The 16,648-nt window shown below is 42.5% G+C and overlaps 1 protein-coding gene and 1 pseudogene across 1 annotated transcript in view; one reads left to right on the top strand and one right to left on the bottom strand.

Annotated features, from left to right (window-relative positions):
- LOC133755312 (zinc finger protein 271-like) overlaps positions 1-16,110 on the bottom strand; it is a 49,075-nt gene extending 32,965 nt beyond the window's left edge. Inside the window, exon 1 of the mRNA XM_062185460.1 lies at positions 15,873-16,110. Within this exon, the coding sequence (XP_062041444.1) occupies positions 15,873-15,959 (87 nt within the window). The 5' untranslated portion in view covers positions 15,960-16,110. The remainder of the gene's footprint in view (positions 1-15,872) is intronic.
- Positions 955-2,850, top strand: LOC133755274 (vacuolar protein sorting-associated protein VTA1 homolog; annotated as a pseudogene).
- Positions 16,111-16,648: the final 538 nt, after the last annotated feature.

Genomic DNA, 16,648 nt, shown 5'->3' with positions numbered 1-16,648 from the left:
ATACACTACTGACAGTTTTAGCCATGGCAATAACGCAAGAAAAAGAAATCAAAGGAAAACAAATTAGAAAGGAGAAAGCCTAATAACCTGTTTGCAGATGATATGATCCTAAATATCGGGAAACCAAAAGACTCCACCAAGAGATTATTGAAACTCACAAGAAAGTTTGGTAAAGTTGTAAAATATGAAATCAACACACAAAAATCAATAACCATTATATACACAAAAATGCCATGGCTGAAAAATAACTTATCAGATCAGTGCCATTCTCAATAACCATAAAATTTTTTATTACCTTGGAATAAATTTAGTCAAGGGTGTGAAAGATCTCTATAAGAAAAATTATAAAACATTAAAGAAAAAAAATAAAACACAAAAAAAGGAAAAATCTTTGATGTTCATAAATTAGAAGAACTAATATCATCAAAATTCCCATTCTACCAATAGAAATTATTTTTAATTTTACTTTTACAATCATTTATTTATTTGAGAGGAAATTATAGAGAGATGGAGAGACAAAAAATGATGCCTTCTACCTGTTGGTTAATTCTCCAAATAGCTGTAATGGCTGGTGCTGGGCTGATCTGAACCCATGAGCTAGGAGCTTCCTCCTCATCTCCTATGTGGATACAGGAGCCCAAGCACTTGGGCCATCTTCCACTGCCTTCCTAGGCCATAAGCAGAGAGTTGGATCAGAGGACCAGCTGGGACCCAAACTGGCATCCATGAGATGCCAATGCCACAGAGGTTCAAACTACTATTCCACAGTGCCAGCCCCTCAAAAGCAATTCACAGATTCAATGTGATCTCAATCAAAATACCAAGAACATTTGGAAAGAAGACATTTCTCTCTGTCTCTCACTGTCTATAACTCTACCTGTCAAAATAAAAAAATAAAATAAAAAAAATTTAAAAAATAAAAGAACATACAGCATCACCTGATGGTTCAGGAGCATGACAAGTAGGACCCTGTGGTGGCCTATTACTGAACAGTTCCTCAAGAAATGATCTGAGGGGTGTTTGTTGGTAGTCATTGTTTGATCATTACATATTTCACCAAGGGGGTCATTTATATGCCATGCAAATTAGAATGAAGATTGATAATAAAACTCCTGGGTGTCATAAATTTTTATCAAAATTAACAGGTCAGTTAGGAGCTCTTAATAAATAGGTGGGGGGTTGACACTGTGGTACAGCAGGTTAAAACCCTGGCCTACAGTGATGGCATCCCATATGTGCTCCAGTTCAAGTCCCAGCTGCTCCACTTCTGACTCAGCTCTCTGCTCTGGCCTGGGAAAGAAGTAGAAAGATGGCCCAAGTCCTTGGGCCCCTGCACACATGTGGGAGACCTGGAAGAATTTCCTGGCTCCTGGCTTCAAATCAGCACAGCTCTGGCCATTACGGCCATTTGGGGAGTGGATGGCAGAGGCTGACTCTCTTTCTGTCTCTCTACCTTTCTGTAATTCTGCCATTATAATAAATAAATAAATCTTAACAACAACTATTAGACCGGACTTGGATAGGACTCAATTATCCCAATGAGAGACTTCAATGATGCAAAAGCAAAGAGGTTTATTGTTCTAGCTCAATCTAGGGTCCACTCCTCCAATCATCACAATGGTCATCTGATGAGGACCCATCCCATTTCCTTTGTGGGGTTTATATAGGGTTTTCAGAGACATTCGATACATTATAGCACCATCAGCAAATTATCTCATGCTGTGAGAATTTAAAGAACATCTCTTAAAATTGATTAGTAAATCCAGTAGTGGGAATAGACCTAGTAAAGGTGGTTAGATGGCTTTGGGGTTGATGCTTTTTAAAATGATTGGCTAAAGTGTAGGGTCCAAGCCATGAGGGTGTATGTTCCAAACTGCAGGGTTTGGGGATGTTATCAATCACCTTAATGGCCTAAAAATACACCTGGAAAAGACATCTGGATAGCAGGTATTTCCCTGCTATCTGCTGATTGGCTGTTGCTAGGGGAGTTTATCACAAGGGGAGTTTATTTTTCTTCTTTCAGGAGATTTTGCCAAAGGGTTCAGGGTCTGGTCAGGCCTGAGTTACAAGATGGAGGCCTAGTCTAAAATAGCTACGCCTTGACCCAGGCTCAGATTCTTCACAAAAACAACAAAAAGAAACAGTGGGGGTGATAATAAGCTATTACCCAAGGAGTAGTTGGTTCTGCCCATTTGGGGAATTATTCTTGGAAAATGTTTATATATGCAGACAATGAACATTGTGCTGGGTGATCTCACAAAAAACATGATCATGTTCTTCTATACTGCAAGTCTTTTAACAGATGTCATAACCGTGCTTAACATAACACTGATGAAAATGTGAAACACATGAAGTATGCAAGGTGGAAGGTAACATATATCCATAATTGCTTAAACAATGAGGAGACTCCTCAAGTAGGCCCTATTGCAATTGAGGAAGATACTGATGGTGAAGAAAATGAAGATGCTGTAGTAGCATCTCTGCCCATTCAACACACCTCAGCCATCATCATCTTCAGCATTTGACCCAGGCAGCATGCCATCAGACAGCTATAGTTGAATACAGGGTCCTCTGGGTGCACATGCCCTAGCCTACACACCAGCAAAAGTGCCTCATAGTATGGGTGTAACAAGGAATACTATCCAACCTACTCTATAGACTATTCCAGCCATTGATCCTGCACTTTTCAGTATGGTTTCCCAAGGCTATATCCACCTCAAACCTGAGGAGTTTGTGAGAGCTCAGAAATACTGCAAATATGCTAGCAGTGCCTTACAATATGAAGATGCAAACACTGCCATTCACAATATACAGAAAGATCTCAAGTTACTGATGACTGACAGAGAATGAAGCCTTTGTACAACAGATCCATGTCTCTTTGGCATAAAGAATTAACTCCATTACTGTCTTCAGCCTATCAAGAGTACAATTTCAAGAAAGACTTCAGTTGAGTTGAATATGACAATAAAATCTGTGTGTATCAGATTCCTTTTGAAGCATTCATCAGTAGCCTCAACCAGTTTTTATTGTCCATTTAATGGCTTTGGTAATTTATGGGTACAGAGGGCAGATGTTGGCAAGATCCTAAAAACACCCTTTGAACCCTGCTCCAGCAAATGAAAACACAGAAAATATATACTGGAAATAAGCTTTATTAATTTACATACATGAAGAGAATTTTTTAAAAGGCATACTATTTGGACAAACAGATCATATTATTTTGCTGTAAAATTCTAAATCTAATGAAAGATTCCAGAATTGTCTGGATTAGAGATTATCTTTTTGTTTTCCTTAAGGCTTATAAAACAAATACAAATGTCCTAAAGTGCTAGATAAACCTGAAAAAAATTATGTTCAAAACATAGTTTTTATTCATTAGAGTTTAACATTGACAGAAAGGAAAGTCATTCAGTAAAGAGGTAGAAATGCTTTCAGACTTAATATTAATAATGTTGGTTTCCCAAATGCTTTTTCTTATCCATTAAGCTTAAGGTGAATTGGTATTTGCTGCACTAGCAGTCTGACTGCATGTCTTAGAGAATGAAAAATAGAGGCCTGTAGAGATGCCTGAAGAGTTGGTGCTTTTAAGTTAAGATTCTTCTCAGCTGCTGAGGAGTTCATTCCATTGAGTGCATAACTATGGATGATTCAGAAGATTTATAAGACTTAAGATACTCAGTTGTTAAGTTTATGAATTTTGTGGTAAATTATGGACTTACTGTGTCACTCAAATTTGCTGTGTTAAAAAAATAAATACAAAGATTATTTTTAAATAAAACTTAAAAAAAACTATAGGCTTGTATTGAAGAAGATGTATCTAAACTTCATAAAATGCTGTTATTTTAATACAAAACATACATAAGCATATGTTTTAAACATAAATAATTGATTATAAAAGCTTGTGTTTCTACTCAAATACACTTGTGAAAAGAAATTACAATTTGGCTGGCGCCGTGGCTTAACAGGCTAATCCTCCGCCTTGTGGCGCCGGCACACCAAGTTCTAGTCCCGGTTGGGGTGCCGGATTCTATCCCGGTTGCCCCTCTTCCAGGCTAGCTCTCTGCTATGGCCCGGGAAGGCAGTGGAGGATGGCCCAAGTCCTTGGGCCTTGCACCCGCATGGGAGACCAGGAGAAGCACCTGGCTCCTGGCTTTGGATCACCATGATGCGCCGGCCGCAGCGGCCATTGGAGGGTGAACCAACGGCAAAAAGGAAGACCTTTCTCTCTGTCTCTCTCTCTCACTATCCACTCTGCCTGTCAAAAAAAAAAAAAAAAAAGAAAAAGAAAAAAGAAATTACAATTTATCCACAAAATAATCTAGAATTTCCTAAAGTATCTAACTTAAATAATGAAGTAAAACATCCTAAAACATCTTTTCTTTGTGTGAATTTAATTACAGTACCTTACATTAGTATTCTCCAGCCCAAAGGTTATTAAATGTTTTGAAAGGGAGATAAACTCCATGAGGTTGGTAGATTTTCTGTTCTCAATTCTTCATGTACTTCGGGCTGGTGATGTGATGCAAAGGCTAATCCTCTGCCTGTGGTGCTGGCATCCTTTATGGGTGCCAGTTCTAGTCCCAGTTGCCCCTCTTCCAGTCCAGTTCTCTGCTATGGCCTGGAAAAGCAGTGGAAGATGGCCCAAGTGCTTGGGCCCCTGCACCCACATGGGAGACCAGGAAGAAGCAGCTGGCTCCTGGCTTTAGATCTGTGCAGCTCTGGCCATTGCAGCCACCTGGGGAGTGAACCAATGGAAGGAAGACCTTTCTCTCTGTCTCTCCCTCTCTCTGTCTGTAATTCTACCTCTCAAATAAATAAATAAAATCTTAAAAAATATATTCTTTATATATTCATATTAATTACAACCTCTTATTTTAGAAAAATGAGGGTTAATGGTTTATGACTTCTACTAGTCTGTGATTGTTACAAAGTAAAACTTCTAGTCAAGGTATGATTTTGTAAATTCCTTATCAGCAATCAAATTATTATAACAAAAATTATGGTACTAAGTTAATAGTCTTTAAATAAATACAAATTAGGAGAATATTTAGCAACTTAAAAACACCTCACTATCAAAATTATTCAGATGCAGACAAGATAAGCCTCCTTGTGGGGTAACCACATGCTGAATATCTTTTTTTATTTATATGTCTCACTGTCACAGGCTGAACAGCAACAGAACACAGTATGAGAATGATGAGCACTCCTCTAATTCTAGAGACATATGTGCCCTGTCAGGACTTCATTGGCCTAACTCATCAAAAGACTCAGGAATAAATGTTTCTGTTTTCAAGAGAATTGTGGGGCTGGCACCATGGCGCAGTAAGTTAATCTTTCACCTGTGGCACTGGCATCCCATATGGGCACTGGTTCTAGTCCCAGCTACTCCTCTTTCACTACAGCTCTCTGCTATGGCCTGGGAAAGAAGTAAAATATGGCCCAAGTGCTTGGGCCCCTGCACCCATGGGCAACTGGGAAGAGGCACCTGGCTCCTGGCTTTGGATCAAGCAGCTCCAGCTGTTGTGGCCATTTGGGCAGTGAACCAATGGATAGAAGACCTTTCTCTCTGTCTCTACCTCTCACTGTCTGTAACTCTGCCTCTCAAAGAAATAAATAAAATCTTTCAAAAAGTCTGTTAAAGTGAATTACAACCATCATTGTATGTTTTCTTTCACAACTTCAAGTGGACATAGCTCATAAAATAAAATAATTCATAGGTTGATGCCATGGCTCACTTGGCTAATCCTCTGCCTGTGGCACCAGCACCCCAGGTTCTAGTCCCAGTTGGGGTGCCGGGTACTAGTCCTGTTTGTTCCTCTTCCAGTCCAGCTCTCTGCTGGGCCCAGGAGGGCAGTGGAGGATGGCCCAAGTGCTTGGGTCTCTGCACCTGCATGGGATACCTGGAGGAAGTACTCTGCTCCGGGCTTCAGATCAGCAGAGCACTGGCCATAGCAGCCATTAGGGGAGTGAACCAATGGAAGGAAGACCTTTCTCTCTGTCTCTCTCACTGTCTATAACTCTACCTGTCAAACATAAATAAACAAACAAATAAATAAATAAATCATAGTTTCATAAATACTAAAGCTTAGACAATTGGTACCAAATGAATAGCTTCTTTCATAATCTCTCTTTATAAATAATTAATAAACCAATTATTTTCTTCCTACTCTGCAAAGCCAGTCAACACAATTGATTTCAAATTTAGAATTTTCTTTTTTTTTTTTTTTTTTTTGACAGGCAGAGTGGATAGTGAGAGAGAGAGACAGAGAGAAAGGTCTTCCTTTTTTTTGCCGTTGGTTCACCCTCCAATGGCCGCTGCGGCAAGTGCATCTTGCTGATCTGAAGCCAGGAGCCAGGTACTTCTGGTCTCCCATGCGGGTGCAAGGCCCAAGGACTTGGGCCATCCTCCACTGCCTTCCCGGGCCATAGCAGAGAGCTGGCCTGGAAGAGGGGCAACTGGGACAGAATCCGGTGCCCCAACCGGGACTAGAACCTGGTGTGCCAGCGCCGCAAGGCAGAGCATTAGCCTGTTAAGCCACGGTGCAGGCCCAAATTTAGAATTTTCAAATCACCCAGAAATGCACAATGTTAATGCTTTTGCAGCTTTATAAGAGCATAAAATAATAACAATTTTTAATTCTTGCACTTTTTAACAGCAGGCAATGTTCAGCCTGAAGCCAGGATCCCAGAACTCCATGCAGGCCTGGGTGAGTTGTTAATTATGAGGACACACAGTATTCAGTGACACCTGTCTTTATAAAGACACATCTCAATACAAAATAAAACTCCCTACTCAGGACTTTTGAGATCCAAGAGAAAACTCAAATATTTTGCAGATGAGTGCAAAGCAGAAATCTGGAGACTTCTGTGAGCCAACAAGTTCCCTGCCTACCTGAGAATCAGCTTGTCACCAGGGAGATCAAGGGAAGAGGACCAAGCAAAGCCACTTGGAACCCATGCCCAGAGTCTTATCTCTTGATAAGAGCATAAAGGCAGCCAAGTCATTGGGCACTGGCAGTTTTGGACCACCTTAATCCTGAAGTGGGTACACAAACTAGTCCAACTCAATTTGGGCTGAGTTATCAGACTGAAAATCTGGACAAAGATTGTCACCCATTAAGGAATCTGGACACAGGAATGGCCAAAAAAGAACCATCAGGAGATGCGCACAATAGGAGTCAGAGTACTAAGTGGGTAATAAATGCACAGATCCTAGACCAAGGCAACAGGCAATGCCAACCTTCTCTTTTGTTGCAAAGTTTTCTTATTTTATCTTAAAGGCCTTGAGAAACAGATCTGTAGACATCTCATGTGTAAGACAAACATGGATCATTCATAATTGGCCTATAAATATTAGCATTCTTACCCTGATCAATAAGCCTCAGGAACTAGCTCAGGGAGGGGCAATTAAAGGGAATCACTTCAGTTTCATTTCTAGGGAAGTATACATCCTCCATGAACTGCTTCTTACAAAATATTTCTCCAATTTTCCAGGAGAAATACATCAACTCTGAAGAGGCTACTTTTTTTTTTTTTTTCCATAGAGTCCAACACCTGTCTTGGGAATCACCTGTGATACCAGGTAGATGGATAAGAAAGCCAATTGGAATCATCAACTAGAAGACAAGATACTTTACCCAAATCACTATATTTCACTCTACAGAAAAACACAAACTGAATCACAAAGAACTCCAGTCAATCAATCCCCTGGTTTAATCAAAGGGCATATTTGCATTACTCCAGATATGCAGGCCTCTCTTTCTGTTGTACCTTCATGTGGACTATCTGCATAGGGATACAGAGTGAGGGGGAGGCTGCAGCAGTAAAAATGGTCAATGTTTCAATTATAAAACTGATTTTTAATTATCTCAAATTCAGTCATAAAAATTCTGCTCTAAGCAAGACACATAAAGCCAAGCTCATCCCTTTCTCAACAAAAATTTAATGCTAACTGCATATTTAGGAGTATACTATTGCATTTAATTCCAGTACTTCTCTACATCTTATTTTTTAAGATTTTATTTATTTGAGAGGATGAATTATAGACAGTGAGAGGAAGAGACAGAGATAAAGTTATACCATCTGCTGGGTCACTCCCCAAATGGCTATAACAGATGGAGCTGCACTGATCTGAAGCCAGGAGCCAGGAGTTTCTTCTCTGTCCCCTCCTTGGGTGCAGGGGCCTAAGCACTTGAGCCATCTTCTACAGTTTTCCCAGGTCATAGTCATAGCTGAGAGCTGGATCAGAAGAGAAGCAGATGGGACTAGAACCAGTGCCCATATAGGATGCCAGTGCCACAGGCAGAGGAATAAACTACAAAGCCACAGTACCAGCCCCTCTACATCTTATAAGCATATCTTATCTGTAAGAAGAAAACTGAAAAGTGAGTCAAGTATATCACAAATTATGTTAGAAATTATCTTTAATTAAAAAAAAAAAAAAAAGGAAAACCCTATAATAGAAATCCTCACAAATGACCTGTGCCCTATTACTTTATCCTTTGGAATACTTTTCAAGATTTCTTCTGGCCTTCTTACCTTCCCTTGTTCCTCATACCCTTTCAATATCACTGCCCTCTCTGTTCCTGCAGCTCTCTCCCTTTGGAAGCAGTCTTGTAAACTGTCAATCATTATTTCAAAATGTTTTGTAGGAAGGGCCTGAATGGCCTTCTAATGTCCCTTAAATATATATTTCCATAAAATAGATGATAGAGGGGCTGGTACTGTGTCCCAGCAGGGAAGCTGCTGCCTGCACTGCCGCCAACCTATGTGGGCGCTGCTTTGAGTCTCAGCTGCTCCATTTCTGATCCAGCTCTCTTCTAAGGTCTGGGGAAGCAGTAGAAGATGGCCCAAGTCTTGGGCCCCTACACCCATGTGGGATAACTGCAAGAGGCTCTCAGCTCTTGGCTTCAATTCAGGGTAGTTCCAGCCATTGCAGCCATCTGGGAGTAAACCAGAAGATGGAAGGCCTTTCTCCCTCTCTCTCTCTCTCTCTGCCTCTGCTTCTCTAACTCTGCCTTTCAAATAAAAATAATAATAATAAAAACAGACAGTAGAGCATACTGGGAAAGCCATTGCCTGTGATGCTGGTATTCCATATTGTGCATGAATTTATGTCCCAACTGTCTACTACTGATCCAGCTCCTTCATGTGCCTAGGAAAGCTACAAAAGATGGTGCTTGTGCTCCTAATCCCACATGGGAAATTTGGAAGATACTGGCTCCTGACTTTAATCCAGTCCAACTGCAGCTGTTGTGGCCAATAGGGGTGTGAACCAGTGGATAAATGATTTACGTCTCTCTCTCTCTTTGTAACTCTGCCTTTCAAATAAATAAATATTTTTAATTTTTTAAAAAATTTAACAAATGGCCCTATATATTCTGACTCATCTTGACATGTAACAAGAGCCAAGAATGTTGCTGCTGACTTTATGTAGTGCCTCCTCAATCTGTTCTATAAGAAAAAAATATGTATTTCTTTTGCTATCCGAGCACTCGAATCTAAAAGAAACAATACTACCCAGTACAGCTCTGTTTAAGGCTGCTCCTGCACTGAAGAAAAGTAAAGGAGCAAGGGGCCCAAACCCTGTGTGGCAGGCTGGCAGTCTCCTCCTCACTCTGCATCTGAGTTTCTGGTTAGAGATGGAGACAAAGGCAACTCCAGATACTGCAGCGGTACACAAACAGCCTCAATCACAGACACTCCTTGTGTTGTGCAACAGAAGGAGAGCACAGAGCACTATGTAAGAGAGGAATACATTGAACGAAAAGGAAAGTATGTGAATGGACATAGCTAAGAATTTCCCCACTCTGCTGATCATGATCTCAAGGATGTCCAGGCCAGAATTCCATTTCACTTTGGAAAGCCCACTCCATAAAGTTTTCTCCACCTAGGTGTATTCTTCTGTGAGGAATCTGTCTTCCTGTGAAGGATGGTACCACCACAGACTGAAAACCAGTCAAAAAGCAGAGTGATGGCTTTAATTCTCAGAGGTGAATGGACAACCACATCTATGAATTCTGCCTTGAAAAATAAGCTTCCTTCTGCTCTATGAATCTGATATAGGTTTGGGCTAAAATGAGAAACACAGAGACCAGTTGGGTCTGTTAGGTGAGAAGAAAGGAAGCTTGATTTCCAGTAGTTACTTTGTAGCATGTTAGTTTTGAGAGGATTTCATTTTCCACTTCTATTTGAAGAAATGGAAAGGTAGAATCTGTGCCAGCCTAACACATGGCAGCTTTAGCCATTGATGACATCACAGCTTGCTACCCAAAAGTGACAGCCAAAATGAACTCAACAAATGAGAACCAAAATAAAACAGGAGTCTAACATAATACCAACATTTGTTCAGCAGATATTACCAAGATCCTGACACACAGCATAAAGGGTGGGGCTGGCTTTGTGGCACAGTGGATTAAGCCACCACCAAATGAAATACTGGGATCCAATATGTGTGTCCACCCTTTAAAAAAGATTTATTTGAAAGTCAGAGTTTTGGGGGCAGGTGATGTGGCACAGCTGGTTGAGACACTGGCCTGCATCCCATATGGTCACTGGTTTGGATCTTGGCTGTTCCACTTCCAATCCAGCTGCCTGCTAATGTGCTTGGGAAAGTGGCACAGTATGGCCCAAGTCCTTGGTCCCCTATATCTATGTGGGAGATCCAGAAGAAGCTACTGGCTCCTGGCTTCAAATCAGCTCAGATCTGGCCACTGTGGCCATTTGGGGAGTGAACCAACAGACTTAAGACCTCTCTATCTGTCTCTATCTCTATCAATAACTCTGTCAAATAAATAAAATAAATCTTTTAAAAATGTCAGAATTATGGAGAGGAAGGAGAGTCAGATGGGATGGCATTGTGGACTAGCAGGTAAAGCTGCTGTCTGCAGTGCTGGCATCTGCTATAAGTACAAGTTCATGTCCTGGCTGCTCCACTTCTGATCCAGTTCTCTGCTAGTAGCCCTGGAAAAGTAGAAGATGGTCCAATACCTGGGTCCTTGACACCCAAGTGGGAGACCTGGATGAAGCTCTTGGTGCCTGGCTTGGGCCTGGCCCAGTCTTGGCCATTGCAGCCATCTAGGGAGTACAGCAGCAGATGGAAAATCTGTTTCTCATTCTCTCCCTTTCTCTATCTCTGCCTTGAAAATAAATAAATAAATGCTAAAAAAGAGAGAGATCTTCCATCTGAGATGGCTGCAATGGCCAGGGCTGAACCACACAGAAACCAGGAGCCAGGCATTTCATCTGGGTCTCACACATGGGTTATAATGGCCCAAACAGTTGAGTCATCCGCTGCTGCTTTTCTCAGGCCATCAGCAGGGAGCTAGGTTAGAAGTGGAGCAACTGGGACATGAACTGCTGCTCATCTGGGAAGCTGGCATTGCAGATGGTGGCTTTTCCCATTGTGCCACAATGCCAGCCCCATGAGTGCCAGTTTGAGTCACAGCTGTTCCGCTTCTGATCCAGCTCCCTGCTAACACAACTGGGGAAGCAGAAACAGATGGCACAAGTACTTGGGTCCTTGCACCAACATGGGACACTGAGTTGGACTTCCAGGCTGGGCCAGGATTATTCATTGCAGGCTCTTGAGTGAACCAGCAGATGCAAGATCCTCATCCTACTGTCTCTGCCTCTTTCTCTGTAACTCTGCTTTAAAATAAAAATTTTTAAATCTTAATAAAATAAAGAGAAAGGGTGAGAGAGTAGCCACAGTAAAGTAACAGAGCAAAGCTACAGTTGTGCTGTCCCTCAGCAGCCTTCTGCCTTAAGTGGGAAGTCTCTGGCTTACAGACACTGACATAAGACACATTCAAAACACATTTCAAAACAAGAGATGAGAGGTTTACAAGGCATATTGATTTTATGATGACTTTCATCCATTAGGTACACTGGGTTTAGGTATATGCCTTTTGTGCAGCCAAGTTAACCCAGGGTCTAATTCAAAGAGATATACTGAGGAAGATGTGCTGACAGGGGAGACAATGGCCTATTGCTCTTATAGCATCATAAAGGGAAGGAAAAGGGCTACTCATGTCCATGGTTATAAGGAGGACAGAAGCACAAACATTTCAGAAGGGGGGAGCAAATTTCAAATATAGTTATTTTAAGAAAATAAAAGGAAGTAAATTTCAGAATATAACGTGGGGTAGAAACACACCATCAGTTCATCAATTCTCACAGGGATCCAGGAAAACTGCCCTGTCTACCCATAAACCAAATGTTTCAAAACACATTTTCTGATTAAATTCAGAAGATTACAGGAATCAGCACTCTGGGTGTTCAAATGCCAAATTAAGTTTTAGTTTCCACTATGGGCAGATGTAGCCGAATCACTCAGAACATGAGAAAAACTTTTCGATAAGAAACATGAAATATTCAGTCACACAGAATAACTGTGCTTAGTGCTCAAAGTGAACCCCAGGATAAGCACCCAGAAAACCTGTTAGGTCTTGGGGCCAGCTCCATGGTGTAGCATGTAAAAATTTATTTATTTATTTAAAAGGCAGAGTTACAGAGAGACAGGGCACAAAGAGAAGTCTTCCATGCACTGATTCACTCTGAAAATGGCTGCAATGGCCAGAACTGGATCTATCTGAAGCCAGGAGCCAGAAGCTTCTGTTAGGTCTCCCATGCAGTGCAGAACTCAAGAACTTGGGCCATCTTCCACTGCTTTCCCAGGAGACAGCAGGAAGCTGGATCTCAAACCAGCACCCATACGGGATGCCAGCACTGCAGGTGGTAGCCTCACCTGCCATGCCACAGTGCCAGCCCTCAAAATAAACCTATTTTAAAAAGCATTTTAAATGAGGGATGGGAGAGAGTTTGTTTATCCAAAGCAAGGATAACATAACATAACATAACTACTACACAGAAGAAGCTCCTGGCTCCTGGCTTTGGATCGGCACAGCTCCGACCACTGTAGCCAACTGGGGAGTGAACCAGCAAATGAAGACTTATCTCTCTCTGCCTCTCCTCCTCTCTGTGTTCAACTCTGACTTTCAAGTAAAATAAATAAATCTTTTAAAAAAATAAGGTAACTACTAGCACTCATTAACTTAAAAAATATAGAAATGTAATGAAACTCAAAATATAACCAAAATCATCATCTACTACAAATTATATTTTTTTTTTGACAGGCAGAGTGGACAGTGGGAGAGAGAGACAGAGAGAACCGTCTTCCTTTTGCCATTGGTTCACCCTCCAATGGCCGCCGCGGCCAGTGCGCTGCGCTGATCCAAAGGCAGGAGCCAGGTGCTTCTCCTGGTCTCCCATGCGGTGCAGAGCCCAAGCACTTGGGCCATCCTCCACTGCACTCCCTGGCCACAGCAGAGAGCTGGCCTGGAAGAGGGGCAACCAGGACAGAATCCAGTGCCCCGACCAGGACTAGAACCCGGTGTGCTAGTGCTGCAAGGCAGAGGATTAGCCTGTTGAGCCATGGTGCCGGCCCAGAAATTATAATCTTTGAGAGTCATATTAGACAAAATTTAACCCCTCCCCCCCTTTGAAAAATGCACATGGGACTGGTGTAGTAGGTTAAGCAGACCCTGGCAGTGCCAGCACCCCACATGGGCACTGGTTCAAGACCTGGCTACTTCATTTCCAATATAGCTCCCTAATTCACCTGGGAAAGCAAAGGATGATGGTCCAAGTGTTTGGGCCCCTGAAATCAAGTGTGAGAACCAGAAGAAGCTCCTAGCTTCTCATTTTAGCCTGGCCCAGCCCAAGTCATTGTGGCCATTTGAGGAGTGAACCAACGGATGGAAGACCTCTCTCTGTCTCTCCACCTCTCTGTAAATCTGCTGTTCAAGTAAATAAAATGAATAAATAAAAAAAAAAAAAAACCTATACAATGTTGTATTTTGGTTATTCCCTCATACAAAGAAAGCTCAGATGAACTGTAGATGAATCCTCCTGGCTTGATGCAATTCAGAAGGAGGATTGCTTTCTGCCACCCTGTGCTAGACATCAATGAGTTATTAATGGGAAGATGAAAGGACACATCAGACTGCTTCCTCACATGGCACCTTTTCTTAAATACATCACTGCTACATTATCAGATTATGTCTCTCATATGAAACATGTCTCTCCTAAAAATTTTAAAGAACTTGCCAGAAACTTATAGCAGAGCAGGGAATGATGTGCCAAGAACAGTGAGTTAGCCTGAGTAGTTTAGGAATCCTGTTCTTGGCTGTTTTCAAGTTCATATTAATGTACACACAACATAGTTGCTGATAGAGTGTCTTACAGTTGTTTCCTGGGTGTGAAGCAACTGTTTTCAGCAGAAATATAACTGCTTGCCCACTTACAAGCACTGTGATAGGGAGTACATGGGAGAAAAGGTCAAAAACACACTGGGTTTGAGAGGAAGAATGCTGTTACCCTAGCAACCTCTATCCAGGATTCCCTTTCTATTTTTACTTCCTAGGTAACCTTACTATGCTAAATGAGTTTCACAGATTAGTAATCTGGTGACAACAGGACTCTAACAGAATCTATGAATCACTCAGTTAATCAAGTGAAAACGTCATTATACTGAAAGTTAGTCTATAGCAATAGTTTTCAGGGCCACATTGCTCTTTTTTTAAAAGATGTTTTATTTATTTATTTGAGAAGTAGAATTACAGATAGTGAGATGGATAGACAAAGAGAAAGGTCTTCCTTCTGCTGGTTTACTCCCTAGTTGGCCAAAATGGCCAGAAGAACTGCACTGATCAAATGCCAGGAGCCAGGAGCTTCTTCTGGGTCTCCAACATGGGTGCAGAGGCCCAGGCACTTAGGCCATCTTCTACTGTGTTCCCAGGCCATAGCAGAGAGCTGTATCAGAGGAACAGCTGGGACTCAAACAGGTGCCCATATGGGATGCTGGCACCACAGGCAGAGGATTAACATACTGAGCCACAGTGCCAGCCCAAAGCCACATCTTTTACCGTACTGTGTGGGCATCTCTGTGGGGGGAGAGGGGCACATTTTCCCTTTTCTTCCTTACCCCTCTTCACATTAACACCTTGTACAAAGGCTTCCACAGACCAGTCATTTTGAAAATCTATCACTAACATCCTCCCATGTTGAAAATGCCATGGGGTTAAACACAGAACCCAGAATAAGAAAAGTAACTTGAAGCTGGTGTTGTGGCTGAGCGGGTAAAACCATATGGGTGCCGGTTCAAGACCTGGCTGCTCCACTTTTGATCCAGCTCTCTGCTATGGCCTGGGAAAGCAGTGGAAGATGGCCCAAATGCTTGGTCCCCTGTACCTGTGTGGGAGACCTGGAAGAAGGTCCTGGATTCTGATCCATGTAGTTCTGGCCATTGTGACCATCTGGGGAGTGAACCAGCAGATGGGAGATCTCTCTCTTTCTCTCTATCTTTGCCTCTCTGTAACTCTGCCTTTTAAATAATTTTTTTTTTTTTTTAAAGTAACCGGCCGGCACTGTGTCTCACTTGGTTAATCCTCTGCCTGCAGCGCTGGCATCCCATATGTGCACCGGTTCTGTCCCAGTTGCTCCTCTTCCAGTCCAGCTCTCTGCTGTGGCCCAAGTGCTTGGGCCCCTGTACCCACGTGGGAGACCAGGAGGAAGCACCTGGCTCCTGGCTTCGGATCAGCACAGTGTGCCAACCATAGTGGACATTTGGGGGGTTAACCAATGGAAGGAAGACCTTCCTTTCTGTCTAATTCTGCCTGTCAAATTAAAAAAAAAAAAAAAAGCAACTGGCCCTCTTAATTAAAACCATATAGACTGTAAGATAATCAGCTTGGTGGAGCATTGAGTGACTGTAAAGAACTAGACAAGAAAAATTGATACTTTTCTGTATTTATGTTTTCGTAGCTCTCCACTATGAAAATCCAGATTGAAGTAGCTCATTATTAACTCACACGGTAGACTTGCATTAATTTCAGTTCACTTCTCACTTTGCAAAGGGATTGGCAGCAGGTAATAAAAGTTGACATCCCTAATAACATGAGAAGAATGGTTGAAGACAGAAATCGAAAAGCAGGAAAATAAATCAGCCTCAAGCTCCAGATTGAAAAAGAGTCTGTTAATTATACACGGAAGAGAGATCAATCCACAAAGCTACTGCACAAGCTTCACGTGCTGCTGGGAAAGTCAGCCAAACACCCAGAGCCCCAGCTGTCAAGTGTGTCCACGGGATCCAGCATGGGGTCCATGAGAGCCAGATCCTACTCTGATCTTCCATCTCCACCTCTCCGGAGCCTCGGGCTCCGGCTGAGGGCCACCAAGCCCCACCCAGCTGGAACTACCAGGGGATATAGCCTTAGGCCCAGCCACAAGGCATTCTCTGACCCACCCAAAGTGAGAACTGGGCTTATTTAAATGGGAATCCTTCCTTTGCGTGCTCTCAACTGCCCTGCTTGTGCCGTACCTCGTCCAGTGTACTTTAAGGAGAATTTGAGCGAGGCAGCCTGTGGGACCGGCCGAGAATTGGGAGACTGGGAAGCAGCGGTGGGAGACACAACACCTGGGCCCCAGCCTTGACTCTGCCGGAGAAGCTCCCAGGATCACTGAGAAGCAAGTGATCGAGGTCTGGGAGCCGCCACCCGCCATCGCACCCACCGCTCTCCCACACACGCATAGATGCCCCCTCCTGGTCTCCATACTTGCCGTGGAAAATCTCGGGAGCAGGTCCCCT

Source organism: Lepus europaeus, unplaced genomic scaffold, assembly GCF_033115175.1.
Source record: "Lepus europaeus isolate LE1 unplaced genomic scaffold, mLepTim1.pri SCAFFOLD_3_1, whole genome shotgun sequence".
NCBI classification, from domain to species: domain Eukaryota; kingdom Metazoa; phylum Chordata; class Mammalia; order Lagomorpha; family Leporidae; genus Lepus; species Lepus europaeus.
This window is presented reverse-complemented; position numbering and strand designations above follow the sequence as displayed.